At 40.8% G+C, this 22,668-nt stretch overlaps 1 protein-coding gene across 1 annotated transcript in view; it reads left to right on the top strand.

Moving 5' to 3' along the window:
• WNT4 (Wnt family member 4) overlaps positions 1–22,668 on the top strand; it is a 112,655-nt gene that overhangs the window by 83,739 nt on the left and 6,248 nt on the right. Inside the window, exons 3-4 of the mRNA XM_083162787.1 lie at positions 16,591–16,722; positions 21,999–22,141. Of these exons, the coding sequence (XP_083018913.1) occupies positions 16,591–16,722; positions 21,999–22,141 (275 nt within the window). The remainder of the gene's footprint in view (positions 1–16,590; positions 16,723–21,998; positions 22,142–22,668) is intronic.

Here is a 22,668-nt window from a genome sequence, read left to right as displayed (position 1 = left end):
GTCCCTGTTTTTAGTATTCTGAAGTGCATATACATAACTAAGTCACCTATTTAGTTTGCATTGATGCCCATAGGCGGTGATGGACACGCCCAATAGATGGTGATGGACACCCCCCCCCCCACCCCCCATGGTGCACCCTCTAATAAAATGGGCTGCGCACGCCTATGGGCATAGGTATTACATACAGCACTCTTGGGATGCAAAAAAAAACCAGCACCCCTCGCCCCCCACCCAGTGGTGTCACTAACAACTAGTAACTGAGGTTTTGTTGCTAGATGCTATTGAATAAATAGGCTGTATCTACTCATTGCAAAAAAAGGCTGCCACCATTTTGTATGTATATGCGATAGATACTGTATCACATTTAAATACTATGAATTTTTACTTCTATACTAATCAGTTTATTACCTATATGTAAATCTGCAAAACTTATCTGATGTTTCCAGTGTCACTAATCTTTACCATAGTTACAGCAGATGTATTTATGTATAAATACAGTGACTGAACAGTGCTAGTCATTGTGGACCCAAACTAGCACAGCTCTACTTTCCAAGCTGGCATAACACAAGTAACGTTGTGGTAAGAAATACAGGGCAAATCTGCAAACCTCTAGTTTACAGCTTTGCCTGGCCTCATTGTTTGACACTGGATGTATATTGGGGTTGTGCAAAAAAATAGGGGAAAGACTTGTGGTAGCTGAGATTCCTGACCGGAAATACCAGCAATACTCAAATATATAAGTCTTCTTTTTTGAGGCAACCACAGTGCAAGACGACCCACACAAGCTTGCTCTTAACCTCAACTGACTTGGAAAGCAGACAGTCCCACAATAGCTCAGTCTTGGACTTCTGTTGGGCAGACATTTCCTACTATGCCATATTATTTGCAGTGTGGACTAGCCACCAGTCAGCTACTACGACCACCAAAGTAGTCCCACTTATGTTGACAAGCTGTACTCAAAGGAGGGACTCAGAGGTGAGAGTCAGTTCTAAATTCAGAGTTACCACTAAGTTGGTATAACATTCTGTCTTCCCAAGTAAATGCATGCAGGATGCACAGAATATTTGCTGATGTGGTTAATTAATGCATGAACCCTGAATAAACGTGAATATTGTATTTATAACACATTTGCTCACTGAAATGTATTTAGCCCTCACATAGAAATACCCTCTTATGTTTCTGTGATTGTGTAATTTGTGTAATATTTTTAAAGACAGTTAAAGATCATGCAGTTTGCAAAGAATTCTTACCAATACTAAAATGTACTCACCATATCATACCAGCTCTCTGTCAGGATGTATCCTAGTGTTTTCTATGTGTTGCCATTTTTTTTTATATATATACTTGTTATTGTTTTACAAGACATAACAAAACCAAACAAACAGTTTGGCTTATAAGATATTAAGACAGCACATCCATAAAATGAGTCATTACATTTTTATAAATATATATATATATATATATATATATATATATATATATATATATATATATATATATATATATATATATATATATATATATATATAGATATATAGATAGATATATATATATATATATATAGATATATAGATATATATTAACAGGAATGTAATTTTCACAATTCTGTCTTCGCGAATAGTGATTTTCCCGTTTTGAGTAATATGTGTTTCCTTAGTGACTCAATTGTCATCTCTTGGTAGAGACTTTTGTAATACAGTCATTTCCATACAAGTTGCTGTTTAACAGAAGATTAACTTATAACTGGTTTTAAATCTTATACAAAACATCACTATAAGCATCAACTTTACATTTAGACGAAGACAGGCTGGGGGTTGGGAAGGGGAAAACCTAAAAGAAATGGGGGGGTTAGAGAAATTCAATGATTTCTTATTATTTTTGGGATCCAATGCATATATTAAAATATATTGTTATCGAAATGGAATAAGTAGAGTCGGATTTTCTTTTTCGGTATTGCATCTGCGCTGCTTAAGTAGGCTGAATTAGTGTAAATTAATAATTTTTATCGGTGTAAAACCATTTTCCAATTCCGATTAGTAAGGACAATGAAGATATATTATGGGTAGGGTTTAGAGGATTATACCATTATATATTTGTTTTACTTTGGAGGTTGATTTTTATTCTACTATTGGAGCTTCATCTCTACTTGTTTCATTTGTATTCAGTTCAATTAATGAGTTAATTTTACACCAGTATCGACTATCAAAAAAATGTAGGATATGTTGTTTTGAGGTATCATCGAGTGAGCGTATATAACAGAAATAAACCGGAAAACCTGTGCTCTAAACAAAGGGTGCAGCCCTAACACAAAAGATAGTCACCACGCTATCACAATGAAAATACACAAAAGATAAAAATTGGATAAGGCGCTCCCACTTGGGGTATAAAGAATATGATGATGTAAATATCCCTTTTTCCTTAATGTCGGAGGATCCTTTAGGGCAGTGGTTCCCAAACTGTGTGCCGTGGCTCCCTGGGGTGCCTCGGGACACTTGCAGGGGTGCCCTGGGTTGGTGGTCAAGTACCAATTCAAATTATTTATGGTTAATTATTTGTGGGCAAAACCAGTGCTGGCGGCTGCCAATCATAAAATGTGTAAACAGAAGCAAATCCTGCCCTTTACCACATAACTATCTCATATAAACCCAAACTACTTCATATTATATTTATTCTGCTTTGTTTGGGTGGGCCTAGGGGTGCCGTGAAAAAAATTCTTAAACTCTAGGGTGCAGTCATTCAAAAAAGATTGGGAACCCCTGCTTTAGGGGTTTAAGTACCTCAAAAAAAACACAAGACAAATGCACTTCTCATAGTGTAGATAGTCTAAAAAAGGATGTACAATATCTTTTCCTTCACTTAGGGCACAAGATGTTTTGTGTATATTTGTCTGGTGCTTCAATCACAGCAATTTATCTTCAAATTCTTTGATATACCTCGGATTGAAAGTTAAATGCTCCACATAGTGTAAATATGTAAACATTTATTAGTAATAAGTAAAAACATAAAAACCAACTGGCATAGTGCCGTATCTGGCATTCTAATCAAGGCTATTCGTGTCGCTTGAACATAAGGGAAGTGTGTCCTGGAGAGATCCCGAGTCTCTGTCCACCTCCCAGAAGTCCACCTCCCAGAAGTAGCTCAAAGATGTAAACAACAGAAGGTCAAGTTTTTCGGTCACTATGGGCCTTATTTTGGTTCATTCTTTCTGACAAAATCCTTCTTAGATGGACAAAACCATGTGCACTGCAGGGGGGCAGATGTAACATGTGCAGAGAGAATTAGATTTGGGTGAGTAATTTTGTTTCTGTGCAGGGAAAATACTGACTGCTTTATTTTTACACTGCAATATAGATCTCACTTTGAAGTAAAACCCCACCCAAATCTAATTCTCTCTGCACAAGTAACACCTGCCCCACCTGCAGTGCACATGGTTTTGCCAATCTAAGAAGGATTTTGTCAGAAAGAATGAACCAAAATAAGGCCCTATGTACTGTTAGTCCCCGGTGGGGACTAACTGGCATAGTGTCCAGTCCCCGGTGGGGACTAACAGGACATAGTGAACGAAAAACAGGACCTTCTGATGTTTACATCTTTGAGACACCAATTAATGAAAGAATGGCTGGGATAGAAATTTGGGGGTTAGTGACAAACAGGATCATATCGTCTGCAAAAAGGGATACTTTTAATTCATATGAGGCAATTTTTATCCCATGAAACACTTTAGACTGACGGATAAGGATCGCAAGGGGTTCAATCGTGATAGCAAAGAGGAGAGGAGATAATAGGCACCCCTGCCTTGTCCATTACAGACAATTTGGGATACTGGGTTGTGGTATAATAATTAATAAAATAGATAAATTCTGAAGGAAATCCGAATTTAGCCATGGTTGAGAAAAGATGTGGCCACAGAACAAGGTCAAAAGCCTTCTCTGTGTCCAATGTTAAAATAAGGCCTGGTGGAATAGGGCTTTGGGTGTTCTGTAGGTGTTGAATGGCTGAATATAAAGCCAGTTTGACCTGGGTGTATGATCAGGGGCAATAAGGATTTAATCCTTTCTGTCAGTATTTTTGTCAAGATTTTATAGTCCGAGTTCAAAAGTGAAATCGGCCTATAAGATCCTGGCAATGTTAGATCCCTCCATGGCTTAGGTAATGTTTTAATAAATGCTGCTTTAAAGTGAGTGGGGAGTATATTGTTCTGTAGTATCTGATTAAGGACATTAGTCAGTGGGTCTAGGAGTTGGGGGAGCATCAGTTTATAAAAGCTAGCTCCATAGCCATCTGGGCCAGGAGCTTTGCCTTGCTTAAGCGATTTTATTGTTAGCGATACTTCATCAATAGTGATTGGGGAGTATAGCTTTTTTATCTTATCTGGGGGATGAGTAGGGAAATTTACTCCAGAATAGATATCTTCTAGGATTGATTATGTTTTATCTTCTGTTGTTTGTTGTATGTCGGTACATGAATACAAAGCAGAATAGAAATCTTTCATGACTGCAGCAATCTGTTTATTAGAAGTCGTATGGGAACCATTTGGTGATGTTAAAGGGCATACTACAGCTGAGGGTCTGGTACCATTTAAAATATTCGTAAGCAATTTTTCTGACTTGTTCCCAAAGCGATGATATTTATAGTCAACGTTATATAGATATTTATTTCCTCTGTTTGCCAAATATTCATTAAAGTGTGTCTTCGTTTGAAGGTATTCCTTCCTATTTCTCACTGACGGATTTCGTAAATTATTTGAGTAAGCTTTAGATAAAGATTTTTGAAGCTCTAGATATGATGCTGAATATACTGTATCTTATTAATTTTCATCACATAAGATAAGATATCCCCTCTTAGGACAGCCTTGGCCATCTGCCAATATAGTGAAGGGTCAGAAGAACGTTGTTGTTACAATAATCGGCCCACCTATCTTTAACATATTTTTTAAATTCTGTGGATATAATAAAGTGATTTGGAAACCGCCACGGAGCTCTTTGTGAAGTTTCTTCTGAAACTGTAATCTGAAACCATAATAGGGCATGGTCTGAGACCGATATAGGCTCTATTTCTGTGGCCAGGACTCTTGCAAACATGGTCTCAGAAAGTAGCTGATAGTCTATCCTTGATATCGTATGATGGGCTGCGGAAAGACACATTAATTCCTTAGATGTAGGATTTGAGGCCCTCCAGATATCTACAAGATTCAGTTGGGAAGCAAATTGTGGGACTCCCATCCCAGGTAGAGAGGGAGTACGGGTTTGGCGGGCTGATCTATCTAGACAAATATCTGAAACCAAATTAAAATCCCCACGTATCATCAATCCCTCATCCATGACTGGCGTCAGATCTTGGAGAAGGTTCAGGAAGAATTGTTTCTTATACACTGTAGGACAGGCATTCCCAACCACGGTCCTCAAGGCACACCAACAGTGCAGGTTTTGTAGATATCCAGGCTTGAGCACAGGTGACTTAATTAGTATCTGAGGGATTCTGATTAAACCATCTGTGCTGAAGCCTGGATATCACTAAAACCTGCACTGTTGGTGTGCCTTGAGGACGGTGGTTGGGAAAGCCTGCTGTAGGAGCATATATATTGCATGATGTAAATTTGGAAGAATATATCGAAAGCCGGGTAATAGTGAATCTTCCCTGGGGATCTGACCTTGTCTCATGTATCTCATACGGAATTGCCTTCTTTAACATTATATCCACTCCTCTTGCTTTAGAAGTGTAGACTGCATAATCCAATAATTTCCATCCCAATATTTGCAGTTTTAAAAATTCAGCAGGTACAAGACGAGCCTCTTGAATAAAAACAATGTCAAGTTTCAACTTATTACAGTATACCAATATCTTCCTCCTCTTTGCCAGAGAATTAAACCCTCCCACATCCAATTTGATCCAATTTCCAGCACGTCGTATTATGGAGGTGTAATAAAAGTATGCATCAAGACCCAGTATCAATTTAGAACATGTTATCACTAAACAAAAAACTAAGGAGTTAGACACATGAGATAGGGGGGGGAATCACAGTAGACAAATTACACATTACTTAGACTATAACTAGTAATGTGCGCTAAATGATTTTAAACCACAGGACTTCTGGTATGTTGATAAGAACATGAATAACATCACGTGTATCATTCTTTTAAACATCATCCGGAGACTAGCTTCATCCAGACCCGGTTAACAATAACTTGAAAGAACCGGGTAACAGTGCTTAAACAAAACCTTAAAAGATACAGTAATCTCTCACGCTTCAGTGTAGCCTTATCAGATCTATCTATCTCATGTAACAGTTATTTTGCGTCCGCAATATCTTGATCATGGTGCTTTTTTCCCTCCTGTAAGAATTCTAAAGCTTCTGCTGTATCAGTAAAGTCGTAATGAGACACTCATTGCGAAAGATGCGGAGCTTTGCGGGGTAAATTAAAGCGAGTTTCAGCTTTCTTTCCATCAAGGTGCTGCAAATAGGCGTAAAGGCTCTTCGAGCTTTAGTAACTACAGCAGAAAAGTCTTGGAACAGCCTGAGGTTGTTTCCTTCCCATTTAATAGTGGGTATTTTCCTGGAGGCTCTCCATATTGGCAATTAATGCGTGTAACTAAGACATTTAAATATTTTTTTTTTTTAATTGAGTCTTTATTTATACATTTTTTTTTTTAAACACAAGACAATAGCCATATATATCACAAATTATACATCAATATACCAACAGAGGTATAAATACATTCATGTAGGTACGACAATAATTTACATATGTAACATATAACCTCCCCCCCCGCCCCCCAGCACACATACCCCCTGACCTATCGTGTCCTCACTAGCCTTTCTTTCAACTTTTTCTCTATCTTTCCGCTCATGCTGGATTATAATTACCAACTACAATTTATTCTTTACCTGATGCTACTCATTCGGGAGTTCCCCCTCCCGCCAGTTCTTATTCCTTAATAGCCCGGTTACTGACCTACTTTTAACTTTAACAATTTCACAATGAATTAACAAAGCGATGGAAATGGAACAGGGACAGGGAAAAAAAAAAAAAACACAAAGTGAGCTAGTATCCTATTCTTAGAAGCATGCCTTAAACTCGTGATTTCTCTAAATGTGAACAAAATTTCTATTGGGCCTTTTGATTTTTTATTACATCCTTTATTACTTATTAGTGTATCCGCTTAACCCCCATCTTTCTTTACCATTATCCCGCCTCCCCCACCACTCCTTTTGCGAGACTCCTTCCTTAATTTATCAAGTAATTATCCGTGTTACCTATTATTTTATCCGTGTTGATATTTAAAAAATCATACTTGTCAGTGTTGTCTAACAGTGTCCCTATTTATTTAATCCTTATTTGTTGTGTAGTATTAATGTGCTCACACGTACGAGGGCCCTTCCAGTGTGTTGCGTTTTTTTTTTTTTTTTCTCTTCCCTTTCCTTTCTTCCCCTTAAATTCTAATTGAAACTTATGCCCACTTAATTCCCGTACTAATTATCTCCCCTAACCGAGATGAACATGTTGTGCTTATTTAATGTGCTAAACCTGTCCCTTCACATCTCTCTTTACCTCACTCACTCGCCATCATTCCGGGCTGTCACTTTAAATAGCCTTGAGTATCTCCATTTACCCCATATCTTCCCATATTTAACCTGAGCCCCTCTGGAGGCATATACATATCTCTCATGTTCACACGTACTAAGTTCATCCATTCAATAACATTTGGACCTGAGGAGGCCATCCATTGCCTTGCGATGATGACTTTCGCTATTGCTGACACATTGATCACAAGATCCTTCCACTCACCATTTGGATCATCCTTCTCCCACACTCCCATTACCATACTGAGCTTTGTAAGGAGACCTCAAGGTACACCCACCGTCACCAACTTATCCGCCACCTCCTCCCAGAACTTCTTGATGACCTGGCAATCCCACACGAGGTGCCAAAAAGATCCTACCTCCGCCCTACATTTCGGACAGCAATCAGAGTGGGTTCCTGCTATTTTTTTTAACCTGACCGGGGTTAAGTAACTCCTATGGAGGATGTTGAATTGTACTTGCTGTATGCGGACTGACGTAGTTGCCCTTCCTGGGGCTGCCAGTGCCCTCCCCCAAACTATCTCCGTCACCTGCGGGATATCTGCGGCCCACTTGTCCATAAGGACCTGCAATTCTTCGTCCTGAGTGTATGAGTTCAAAAAACCGTATATTCTGGACAATCTCTTACCACTCAATTGCTTAATAAATCTTTTACATGGTGATTCTACAATATTATACCCTATCCCCCCTTCTTCCTGCTGCAGTGCACTTCTAACCTGAAGAAATCTGAAGAACATATGTCTAGGCAAATTGAATTCCATCTGGATTTCATCAAACGATTTAATGTTACCATTCCTATAGAATTGTCCAATCCTTGTCACCTCATATTTCCCCCATATCTCCATACCCTGTTGGTCTTTTATTTCCCTCAGTGCATCCAAGGAGAAAATTGAGGTATCAGGGTCCAACCCCTCATATTTGATCACCTTATGTACCCATCTCCAAATTTTCCCAGCTTGCGTTACAACAGGTGGAGGATGCAAATCCATAGACAGCAGCCACTGGAGAGGAGCCGGGTTGGCCTCAACGCAGCTCATAAGACCAGCCAGCTCCACCGTGGCTTCGCCGTCCCGAACCCAAGCACAAAGATGAACCAGCTGGGCAGCAATATAATATATTTTAAAGTTAGGAACCGCCAGTCCCCCCCTATCTCTATCTCTGCACAAAATGTCCATCCTGATTCGAGGGCGCTTATCACGCCAGATAAAAGAGGAAATAATACTGTTAATTTTCTTAAAATAATCATCTTTTATGTAAACCGGTGACTGTTGAAATATGTATAATAACCTGGGCAATACCGACATCTTTATCAGATTTACCCTTCCAATCTGAGAGATGGGAAGTTTTGACCAACAGCGACACTTGGCCTTTATATCTTTTATTAACGGTGTGAGACATTTAAATAAATAAAGACATTTAAATAAATAAAGACATAAATAAAGACATTTAAATATAGTAACCCTCAGACGGGTATCAAAAGGACGTGGGTTTGGGCCTATTCTGTGCACCCTCTCTATCGTCATGTTGCTACATTCACTTCGTATACCCAATATTTGTGGAAGTGTCTGTGCAACAAATCTTACTAGTGCAGGGCCTTTGATAGTTTCAGGGAGGCCTGTTATCCTGATGTTATTTCTTCTGGATTGGTTTTCCATCTCTTCCAGCCTATTAGTGAGGAGGTAGTTCTCTTTCTCCAACCGTTTGATCTCACATTGTGAATCTGCTAGGTTTTGAGCAGCGCCAATCCTATTTTCCGCAGTATCCACACGAAGGGTTAAATTAAATAAAGTTGTGAAGAAATGTCATTTACTGCTTTAGCTAATAATGGTGCCATCGTCGCAGTTATGGCATCCACCATATCATCGTATGTGAGAGGGCTTATGCGGTTATGCTGTGAGGAATCATAGTCTTCCTCCTGTGTATCAGCCACATGTTTTTTAGAGGCTGGAAAGGGGGCAGAATCACTGGAGTCGGCCACCATTGTTGGAGTAGGGTCACGGTTTACTTGCTTCCCAGTTTGCTGTGAGGTGATATATTTATCCATCTCTGTTTCCCACTTTCTTTTATTAGTCTTGTCACTATCTCTGGAGACTTATGTGTTTTCCTGCAGTAATATGCCTGAATGTGCTGGGATATACTGGAGGATTTTATAGCAGCATGTATTCAGCTGCGTATCTGATGTTATGTTTAGGCACGTGGAGAAGGTCCCTGCTTTAAATGGGTGCCGCATGGAAGCTTTCACGTTAGCTCGGGTAGTCCCTCTAGTGACATGGATTGTATATATTGGTCTGGATCCCTTAAGTCAGCGTGCGGCTGGTTACCTTTGCCGGGTGTGGGGTCCTCTGCTGTGTGGTGGGAGCCTTGCCGGGCACTGCTGCATTCCAAGGGCGTGGGGGATCTCTCCCGGCCTTCTGTGAGTCGGGCACCGGAGCTTTGTTCCCGGTGTTCGGCGGGGCTGGGGAACTTCACTGTAGGGGTCTCCAATGTGGGTAGGTTTCTCCTATTTATCAGGGTAGGCTCCGTGGAGGCTATAAGCCGTTTAAAGTAATTTTTTCAACCGGGGCTGCACGGAGCTATCGAGTGGAGCTGCTCACTCCATACACCCAGAACCAGAAGTTATATGTTGCCAATTTTTTCATTATTTTCAATAATGTAATCCAATGTAATCAAAATAATAATAATAATAATAATATGAAAAACATGCATTGGTAGTGTCCTTAATTAGGGTCAAACAATAAGCATTTTAGGATGATAAAGGCTGTCTGTGGTGTAAAAAAAATATTTTGTTTTCTATAAAACACTCTTTTATTACTTTCATGTATATATAAATAAAATGATGTACATAGTGTTTTACATAAAATATTGAAGCTGGCAGTGCACATTAAAATACAAAGTTATTTATTTATTATTTATTTATTAACAGTTTCTTATATAGCGCATAAATATTCCGCAGCGCTTTACAAAGAATATTTTGAACATTCACATCAGTCCCTGCCCCAGAGGAGCTTACAATCTATAATGTACACACACACACACAGACATTCTAGGGTTAATTTTTGTTGGAAGCCAATTAACCTACCTGTATATTTTTGGATTGTGGGAGGAAACCGGAGTACCCGGAGGAAACCCACGCAAGCATGGGGAGAATATACAAACTCTGCACAGTGAGAGCCATAGTGGGGATCGAACCCATGACCTCAACGCTGTGAGGCAGTAATGCTAACCATTTCTTTATTCCCATTTCTGTTTTATTTGAAACTGTTTTTACGTGTGACCTTACCTATTAATCATATATCTTGTAACTTATGTTTTCTGTAATATACTGTAAGCCTTGTCTCCCCGCCTCTTTTTTTTTCATACTTACCTCATCACCCGGTGTCCACAGCGGCCATCGAAATCCTCTTCAGTGGCATCCCCAGTACCAAGGATGCATTGCATGGGATGCCGGTGACATCACCGGCACACCGGCGCACTCGTGCAATGCACCCCTGGGACACTGAGATGCCACTGAAGAGGATTCCGAAGACCGCCGTGGATGCCAGGGGACACAGTGGGGGAACAGGTAAGTATGAACATTTTTTTTTTCCAAAATCTGCAAAAATCCCTTATCCAAATGCTTGTGGTCCCAAGCATTTCAGATAATGGATACTCAACCTGTACAACCAGCAGGCAAATGGTAGCCACCGTCTGAAAGCAGCTCAAATGATAAAAATTAGATGCTTTCAGCTCAAAATCTACCAATGTGTATGGGCCTTAAGAGTGGGCAAGTCACCAAGGTAAACACATCCCTCTTGCTTTGTAGCCGCATATAATCCCTACAGTTGGAAAGGGGTCAATGATGCTACATAACATCATCATGGCCTCACCCCCCTAACCCACAATGCCTTGCATTGTGTAGCCCCCCGACCCATTGACGTGATTTTGCAGACATACCCCCACTCCCCATCCCTTTGCGCCATCATAACTGCAGGTATGCCTCACCACCACCACCCCCCCCCCACCCCCACCCCCTGATGATTCTATTAAATCTGATCTTTTCAAAGTTTTCATCATCACTGGCCTGCAGGATTGAAAATGTCTCTGCTTATATGTATAAGTCAGTTGTCCTTCTAAAACTGATACAGCTTTAATAGTTTTTCTTTATTCTTCCAGTGGAGTGAAAATATCAAATCTGGGATTTTAGTTCCACTTCCAATGCGTATATAGATTATCTACCAAGGTGAAGTGGGAAGCTAACCAGCTTGGTACCACACAGGTGCCACAGTGATAGTGTCAGTGTAAGATGCAGCAGTGTGCTGCTGTAGAAAAATGGAATTGTTATCATTGTCATTGATATTTAGATAAATAAATATTCCCCCCTATTAATGGATAACTCTCATTTGATCTGAAAAATTGACTTTTATTCGAGAAGCTGTTGAAAGCTCTACAGTGTCTAGGTAGACAGTCAATAAGCCAACACCAAACGGTAAACATGCAATAGGTCACCACAGACAAAAGTTTGACATGCACTAGGTCGACATTGACAAAAGTCTGACATTGACAAAATGTCGACACAACTATAATGTTGACATGACAATGGTCGACACAAGAACAGGTCGACATGAGTTTTTAACATTTTTTGGACTTTATCATACTTTACCATCCACATTGACTACAATTGGGAATCATAGAGTCTGCCGAGCGAAGCAAGACACTAGGACTAAAAACATGGCAACAGACGCATGCCATGTGAAGGTACGCACTACACTAATTGGTGGTCCATGTTGACAGGTGTTGACATTGACACCAAAACCTGTGAAAGAACTATGTTGACTTTTTTATGTATTTTCCATGTTGGCTTTTTGTTTGTGTCGACTCCTTGACCTTGTTGACCTTTTGACCTGGTAAACCTACTGTAGGTTGACCCTTTGCATGTGTCAACCTATTTCATGTCGATCCTTTGGTGTTGTCTTATTGACTTTCTGCCTGTAGACCTTTCAATACACAACCCTTATATTGTGGAGATATACAAATGAATTGTGCGACTAGGGCTCAGGATGCATGTGCAGTTTTGAATCAGATTAATCAGCATGCACCCACTGTCTGCTCTTGACTTGCCACTTATTTCACATCCAAGATTGACTCCATACATCAAGACATTGTATCCCACCAGAATGCCAGCAACCAGCCACCTCCTATCCCTTATCACCCCTCCCCTTCCCTCTCATCAACTCTGAGGAAGTTATGGCCCTCGTCCATTCCTCCCCCACCATCACCTTCCCACTTGACCCTATTCCCTCCCACCTCCTCCACTACCTCTCTCCTTCTGCCTGTTCCCATCTTGCCCACCTTCTCAGTCTCTCCCTCTCATCAGGCACTGTCCCCTCTGCCTTCAAGCATGCTATTGTCTCCCCTATTCATCAAAAACCTACCCTTGATCCTAACACCCTCTCCAACTACCGACCCATCTCTCTCCTCCCTTTTACCGCCAGACTCCTTGAGCATATTGTCTACAATCGCCTCACTGACTTTCTTTCCTCCCACTCTCTGCTTGACCAATTCCAATCTGGCTTCTGTCTCTCCACTCCACTCCACTGAAACTGCCCTCACAAAAGTCTGCAATGATCTTCATGCTGCCAAATCTAAGGGCCACTACTATCTGCTTATTCTTCTTGGCCTCTCTGCTGCTTTTGACACTGTGGACGACCCTCTCATTCGCCAAATCCTTCACTCCCTTGGTCTGCGTGATACTGCTCTCTCCTGGCAGTCCTCCTACCTCTCTGATCGTTTCTTCTCTGTCTCCTCTCATGACACTACCTCCTCCCCACTTCCACTAGCCATTGGTGTCCTACAAGGTTCTGTTCTTGGTCCTCTACTTTTCTCTCTCTATACATCCTCTTTAGGTGAGCTCATTAGTTCTTTTGACTTCCAATATCATCTCTATGCTGATGATACTCAAATCTACCTTTCCTCCCCCTGACCTTTACCTAGATCTCCTCACTCGTATCTCTAACTGTCTCTCTGCTATCTCTTCCTGGGTGTCCCAACACTTTCTCAAACTTAACATGTCCAAGACTGAGATGATCATCTTCCCACCCTCCCGCACAACCTCAAATACCACAATCTCATTATCTATTGATGGCACGACTATTAACTCTAGCCCCCAGGTATGCTGTTTTTGAGTACTCCTTGACTCCTCTCTCTTCTTCAAACAACATATTCAGCACCTCTCACAAACCTGCCATTTTCATCTCAAAAATATTTCCAGAATTAGACCTTTTCTCACTGAGGATGTCACTAAGACCATTATCTACTCACTGATCATATCCAGACTGGACTACCACCATCTCCTTCTAACTGGTATCCCTGACAAATGCCAGTTTCCACTCCAATCTATCATCAATGCTGCAGCCCGACTCATCTTCCTCACTAAAAGTACTACCTCCACCTCCCCTCTGCTACAAGCCCTTCACTGACATCCCTTCCCCAGAATTCAATTCAAACTTCTCACACTCACTTATAAAGCCCTCACGCACTCCTCTCCCCTTTACATCTCTGACCTTATATCCTTTACACTCCCACTCCTCCCCTTCGCTCTGCTAACACCAGTTGACTATTCTGCCGACTTATTACCCCTTCCCACTCCTACCTCCAAGATCTTTCATGTGCTGCCCCCTTTCTCTTCAATTCTCTACCTCTCCCACTCAGACTCTCCACTTCTATACAGAACTTCAAGCGGGCTCTTATGACCCACATCTTCACCAAACCCAGCAAACTGTCCTCCAAACTGTCCTCTTAACCTTCTGTTCCTCGTTCTGTGTCACCCATCAATTTGCCTCTAAGAGTGAACTAGAATAAGGCCCAAAGTCACAGAGTAGAATATTGATTAAAAAAGATGCATGGCGCAGCATAGTCTCCTTTTTCATCGCAAACCAAATGCAGGTATTTTGCATGATTTAAGAATAGGTGTATGTTGAAATATTTGTATGCTCATTTGCTTAGTATTAATAATAATACATCGGCAAAGGAATATGCGTATACTACAACAAATAGATTTACAGTGTCCAAGTGTCCTACTGATGAATCGACAGCAAAACGGCAGTCTAAACTCCACCCACATAACGGCGCAGGCATCAGCTGCACCAGACCTGGAACATGCGAATACCTAACTTATACCTACGTATATATAACTGTGCATTTGCTATCTAACTAAACACAATTGAATGAAATATATCAGAATCATATCAATTGCAGTCAGATTTCTCATTCCACCTGCTTTTGTTAAATTCAGGGAGCCTCCTATTGGGATTTTCTACCCTTCTAATTAGTGAGTTAATTAACTAACACACTTATTTCTAGTAGGGAGAATATCCTACATATGTTAGAGACATTTTTAGTGAATTATATATCATATTACAACCCTGTTGGTGTTAAACGAACATTCATGTATTGTCCATATGGGATACTTCTGCTACAAATAATATTGCAATATTGAGTATAACCTTTTTGACATATTTATGATAAGGGAGTTACAGGTGCTTAAAATTGAATTTCAATAATACTAAGTGACACGTACTGTTTATAATACTGCATGCTTTAGCAAATATACACTTCAGAGGACAAATATCCTCTGAAGTATCTTGCATGTATGCTGTATAAACACATCAAACACATGAAATACACACACATATAACATGAAACAAAATTTGTGTCCTATATCAGATACTGAATTTAAATACCAAGCAATAATTTTCTTGCACATATATAGTGGCAGTTACATATCATGTCCTAAATGTCCCCAGTAAGTTTTTAGCAAATAAATAATATTTTTTTCACTTTCTGGAATGTATGGTTTTCGGAATAATTCGGATAAGGGATATTCGGATAAGGGATACTCAACCTGTAATAATAATAATAATGTTATTTATATAGCACTTTTCTCCTAATAGGACTCAAAGTGCTTGCATTAGCCTTTTACTGCTCAAAATACAAACCAAACTTAACAAGAGACATTAGTGAAATGCTTGGATTCTTATCTGTCACACAAGGTGCTATAAGCAACAGAGTGGGTTGTACACACTAATACCCCTTTCACATTGCAGCTAATTACCGGGTACAGGTCAGTTTCTTGTCCTTTTGACCCGGTAATTAGTGCGATGTGAAAGGGGTTACCTGTTACAGCTAACCGGTAGCAATTCGAACCTGGTAAAAAGCAAAGTTCTTTCCAGTTCATTGCTGTGTTGCCGTGCAGTGTGATCAGGTTAAACAGGCTTGACCTGTTTCCCATTCACACTATGGAGGAGGCAGTGCTTGGAGCAGCGCCAGCTCTAAGTGCTGCCTCCTCCCCGCCCCCGATGATGCTCCAACGCTCCGACGCACCCCCTCACGACGTCAGCGAACCAGCAATATTGCCAGTTTGCTGCTCTAGTCTGAACAGACCACACATTCAGGGACTGAACCATTTAAAAGTCCTGGTGCGACCCTGCATTTGCAGTAAGAAAGAATTATAATATTGTTAAGAATTGTTTTTCCTTGTGTTTTCTTCTGCCTCCAGCAGGGATACGTGTAACCTCTGTTAGTATGTATATTTCAATAAATATACACCAGCACAGATATTTCATACTCAATACTGTAATTGCTCTATTATGTCAAAAGCAATTAATCCTTGTCTCACCCTGACTCCTAGACAAGGACCATGAGTGCATGCAATCATTTATCAGCAGATTAAACACCACTATGAGACTAATTAAACCCGGGTCGTCCATTATACAGAGGGTGACCTAGGTTTAACCCTTCTTATACCCCGGGTCGAATTGCCCGGTTACTCGAACCTGGTTATAAGGTTTGTTGCTTTCACACTGCACCTCAACTTGAGTCATTATGTCAGAAACTCGGGTCCAACCACGGTTATTTGGCGGTGTGAAAGGGGTATTAGTCTTTTATTATTTAGGATTATATTTAAAAAAAGGTTTCAAATAGGGCTTAATAATTAAAGTGAGTAATTTTTCATAACCTTTTTTCTGTTCCAGGCACCAGAGAGGCAGCTTTTGTGTATGCAATATCTTCAGCAGGAGTAGCCTTCGCAGTGACCCGAGCATGTAGTAGCGGAGACCTAGAGAAATGTGGCTGTGATAGGACCGTGCATGGGGTCAGCCCCCAAGGTAAAAGCAACAAATGACAGTATGTAATCACATAGGTGTAAGCTCTCCTGTTTATACCATACTTGCTAACTCTCCCCCGTTTCATTCCATGTGACTATGCCATCCATGTCCCTCCCCTAGCTGATTTCCTCCTATTGCTCTGACCTCCAATCAGTGATGTAGTGGCCTGTGACTTCTAACATTACTATCAAAATCACGCCTAAAAATGCTGTGCGAACAGCACTCTGGGCCAGATGCACCAGAATTAAATAGAGGAAGGGGTTTCTGCCACTGGGAATTTATTACCACTAGGGGGTGGGATCTAATAGGCCCAACATGACAAATCTGTCACGTATGTTTTCTCTGAAATGGTATCATTACATAGTTGTTTAATGAAGTCCTCCAGCTACAGTACAATGCAATATTTATAGGGATTGGCTGGGGAAAGTTGGTAGAAAAGGGTATCGCTGGGTAAGATACAGTATACGCATATACTAAGTATTTTGTGGATGCCTTTTTGGAAATGTATTCCACCATCCAATCTCTATTAATATTGAAATGTCCCTGGGGCTCCATTCCATCTAAATAGGTATGGTCCACTATAACATTTGTTTTAAACATAATTTTGCATCTGCCTAAATAGCAGTTCCTGTTAAAAGGCGACGTGTGGCTTCTGGATGACACAAGATCCAAGTGTTGTTCCTTCCTCACACAAGGGCCGATAGTTACTGCCTGTCATCAGGCTGTTACTGTGTCCCTGGTTTCCTAGTAAATATGCAACTTGCAGCAGAAATGCAGGCTGCAATTGCATTCATTTTATCCGTTATTGCCCTGCCTCCTCTTAATGACTCTTGATTGGAGGTGGTTCTGATATATTGCAGTCTGGCCAGACCGCCCACCCTGCTGGTTATACAGTAGTTTGTGTTTTCACATAGCTTGCTGGTACTTGTCCAGGAATCTATACCCTGACGTTGCCCGAGTGCTGTGTATTATGTATATTATACTGTACCAGTCTATTACCTTGTCTTATCTTGCCTATTTCCTGTCCAATTCCCATGGGGCATCCTCCTCCATGAACTACCATTCCTTATTGAATTCTTTCACTATGCATTATACTAGGTATGAGTGGTTTCGGATCTCCAAGATCCGAGCCCTCCTGAAATTCATTTTCCTAGACGGGATCCGAGCCCATCTTGGGTTTTCCCACCAGACTCGGATCAAAGAACAAGGCAAAAAATCATCATCCCGCTGTTGGATTCTCACAGGTTTTAGATCATATATAAATCCCCACCTATCAGAACCATCTTCACTCCAGAATAGGAGAGGGTGTAGCATGGACCTCTGTCTGTCTGTGGGTGGTGGTGTCAAGTGGGTCTGCTCTCATACTCCAGGATGCCCTGTCTGCTCTGTTTTACCATTCCAGGGGTGCCCGGCCTGCCATATACCTGGGTGCTGCCTGTCTGCCCTAAAACCATGTGCTGCCTTTCTGCCCTATCAGTCCTGTGTGGCCATATAGAAGTCCAGTATTGCTGCCTTATGCTGCTGTATATTAGTCCAGTAGTGCTAATGTGTGCAGCTATATACAAGTCCAGTAGTGCTGCACTGTGCTGCTGTATATTCATCCAGGAGTGCTGACGTGTGCAGCAATGTTTTAGTCCAGTAGTGCTGCCCTGTGCTGCTGTATATTAGTCCAGTACTGCTGCCCTGCATAGCCATATAAAAGTCCAGTATTTCTGCCATGTACAGCCAGTAATGCTACTAGTCCAGTAGTGCAGTAGTGCTGTCCTGTGCATCTATATATATATATATATATATATATATATATATATATATATATATATATATATATATATATATGTGCAGTAATGCCGTCCTGTGCGGCTGTTTATTAGTCCAGTAGTGCTGCCCTGAGCATATATATATATATATATATATATATATATATATATATATATATACTGTATATGTATATTAGTCCAGTATCTCTGCCCTGTGTGGCCAAAAAATAAGTGCAGTAGTGCTGTCCTGTACAGCCATAAATAGGTACAATAGTGCTGTGCGGCTGGATATAAGTCTGGTGGTGGTGCGTGTTTGTAGAAAAAATGTCCATGGTTGAGATGTCTAGGTATGACCTTCCCAACACTGTACGGGAAGAGGAGGCTCCTTCCACCATTTGCATACCCTATTCATGTCCTGGAAGGAGCTCCACGGCCCAGTTTCTGACATTGAGATTGAGGCTGTCACTGTAGAAGTACACCAGGATGAGGAGGATATTGGGATATCTGGTGCTGAGGAGGCTTCTGTTTTAGGGAACCCTGTACTGCCGAATACGTAACTAGAGCCTCTCAGTCTAAGGTCTTCTGCCTATAACAATGACCCATTGTTCCCTTAGTGCAAACAGGTACACCGGTACTTAGGCCACTGCCAGGTCTTATTGCCTCTGGGCAGTCGATACTTATACAACAGACAGAGAACTGCTTCTGTAGGTGGTGTTAGATGGCAGGAAAATACTACAATATACAGTAGCTGCTGAAAGTGCAACTGTAAACTAGTCACTAGGATTACTCCCATAGTGGTAAATATGGTATCTGCCAGAAAAGCTAAGCACAGTCAATAAATCACAGTCAACGGCCGGTACAGATATAACAGGACAAAGCAAGGCAACTGGAATATATGATGAATAAACAAAGACTTAGCTTGACTGGCGTCAGGAATCCTGGGACAGGCACGGATGACATGGACACGAGTGATCTGGACAAAACACGGACTGGAAAACACGGACTTTAACAGGAATCCACAGACCTTCCTGGAGATGGTAATGACAGGATCCTCCAATGGACAAAGCAGCACAAGGCACAGAATCCAAATGGAATCTTTCACCACAGAAGCAGCAGATATGAGTCTTTCTACCAGATAATTAGACCAGAATCCATTGGACCTTTCTGGATTCTGGTTAAAATGATAGAATCCTTCAGCAGATTAGGCAGGAACAGACCTTCTCAAAGTTTGCCTAGTAGAATCTCTCATACAAGTACAGAAACAAATTTGAATCTTTCTTCCAAGATTAGCTTTGGAATCTTCCCTGACTAAATCAGCATGTGACCTTCTTGGAGATGTAAATCAACAAGATCTTCATAGAGGATGCCAGACAGGATCTTTTCAAAGTTCTTAAGAGAATCTTTCAAGCAGTTTCCCAGGTCAAATGACACAACCTACATGAAGCTGTCACCACCACTGACTGAGCAAAATGAAATCCTATTTATAAGCTGCTGATTAGCTGGCTAGAACCAACTGAGTGCTGCCATTCACAGAGGTGCAGAGACCTGCTGGTGAGAAAATTGTCAGTTCGAGTGGAACGTGTCATGGCAACAGCTCCTCCTTCATTTTCTCCTGCAACTGGGGCTGTTGGGGAAAAAAAACGCACTTTCATAACAGAACTGCTGGCGGTGCTACAGGGCAGTCAGGAGCAAGTTTGGACATCTGGTCCGGCATGTCAGTTTGTATCTGTAATGGCATTAAAAAGCAGGCAATTTGGAGGCCCTTGCACAAACTGGCTTTATATTTCCTAAGTTGTCCGCCCTCTAGTATGTACTCCAAAAGAGTTTTTAGTGCAGCTGAGAACCTTGTCAGTGATCAGGAGGTTGCTTTCACAAAATGTGAAAAAGATAATTAGAGCATACTAACGTTTCGGTCGCCTACACCTTGACAAAGGGGCGCAGCCCCGAAATGTTGGTTTGTTCCACAGCCTTGAATACACTTTGTTACAAAGACCCCAGAGTGCCAGCCTCTTTTTCCAGTGTGTATATATATATATATATATATATATATATATATATATATATATATATATATATATATATATATATATATATAGTATATCAGTCCCCAGACAGATAAATCAAATCCTGGGACAGATAGATCCAGCACACCATAGCATGTAACATGCAGTAAAATCAATGTAATGAAGCAAGGTATAAGAATTCATTATACTCAACACATCCGTGGCAGTAGCATTAGACCGCAATACTCTTTAAATCCACAGGTTTAGCCCTTACGGGCTGTTTCGTGTCAAACCACCTTCCTCAAAGTGTATGCTATATACAATGGTATACAATTTAAAATTGTATAAGCACCCTAATGGGCTTTTTAAATTTTAAATGGTCCCCCTATAAGATTATTAATTGTATAAGCACCGTAAAGGGTGCTTACAATGTAAAAAGCACCCCCACGCCACCCCCACTATCAACGCCAACCCGAAGCGCAGCGAGCCTGCAAGGGGCGGCGGTATGCGTCCTCCGACCTTTTCATACCCCCACTATACACATCGGCGTGGAGTTGATTTTATATAGTGTGGCGAGGGGACGCGGAATACATGTAAAGTAATACGCGTGCGCTCGCCGCGCTTCGCGCTCGCCACACTATATCCACGTCAACGTGGATAGTGGGGGTATGAAAAGGTCAGAGGACGCGTATCGCCGCCGCTCGCCACGCTTCGGGTTGGCGTTGATAGTGGAGGTGGCGTGGGGGTGCATTTAACATTGTAAGCACCCATTAGGGTGCTTATACAATTAAAAATCATATAGGGGGGCCATTTAACATTGATAAAACCCATTATGGTGCTTATACAATTTAAAATCGCATCGCATGCGGGTATATGGCATGCGATGCGATACAATGCATAAGATGCCATACGACTGAATATCGTGGGTGCCGTGCTAGGAAACAAGTTCCAAATATGATGAATAATGTATTTCAACTACAAACATAGCATTCAAACAGAAATTAACTAAATGTCCTTGACAGATGTGGTTTTGCTAAAAATATCAAAATTTAAAGGATCTATATTTCCTATTTTGTAATCGAGGCTGATGGTTCATCCGTTATATATTTAATTGCTGCACTTTGTCATAACATACACCTTGATAGTGTAATCATAGCTCTCTAAAATAATCTTTCAAGTGGAATTTTGTATAACACTCGCATGTCCCAGTCTGACACTCCTGTAGTTACTGATACCTGTGCCTTTAATTTCACACCTAGTTGCTCATTTGTTATTATAGAGCTTCCTGACCATAAGAACCCAGGGGCAGTTTGGTTAATAAATTGTAGAGAAATAAGTGACTCAGATAATTATTGTTATTTTAAATTAAAAGGTATTTATTATTTAAATTTAAGTTGAATAACCCATGACCTTTTTACAATACAATAAAAAAAAAATACAAAAGAGATATAAAAAAACAAGAGAAAGTAGTATTTTCTTCTGCAAAGTATAAACTATTCTTTCTATCAACCTTTAGGGTTCCAGTGGTCTGGCTGTTCAGATAATATTGCATATGGTGTAGCCTTTTCACAGTCATTTGTAGACGTAAGAGAGAGAAGCAAAGGGGCATCGTCTAGTCGCGCTCTCATGAATCTCCACAATAATGAGGCAGGACGCAAGGTAAGGAGCTTATGTGTTATTAACTGCTTATGTTTTCATATTATTTATTTATTTATTAACAGTTTCTTATGTAGCGCACACATATTTCGCAGCGCTTTACAGAGAATATTTGAACATTCATCAGCAGGTCTTCGTGCCTATAATAGCCACATTCCCATAAAGCTTTGTATGCCCACAGATACTTGGATCCACCAGGACTTATGCCACTGGTGCCAGTGCAAGCTTACCCCAAATAACCAGGGCCACTGTCGGTATAGATAAGTGAGCATGAATAAAGGTGAAAAAGAGGAAAATGCTATTCTCAAGCAATACAGGATTCTACATACTGTGTACTGGTGGCAAGGTGACAGGACATATACATGAGACAATGTACTATAGAAATGAAATGGCAAGGTGTAAAAAGAAGATAAGATACAATAAAGGCTATCACAGGATATTTAAATAGGGCCAGAGGTAGCAATCCCTAAACTACCAGACAAGTACATATAAAATATAGTATGTGGAAATGGCAGACCTGCAAAATATCT

Source organism: Crinia signifera, chromosome 19, assembly GCF_055691185.1.
Source record: "Crinia signifera chromosome 19, ASM5569118v1, whole genome shotgun sequence".
NCBI lineage: Eukaryota > Metazoa > Chordata > Amphibia > Anura > Myobatrachidae > Crinia > Crinia signifera.
Note: the sequence above shows the minus strand (reverse complement) of the source record. Positions and strands in the feature narration are given on the sequence as shown.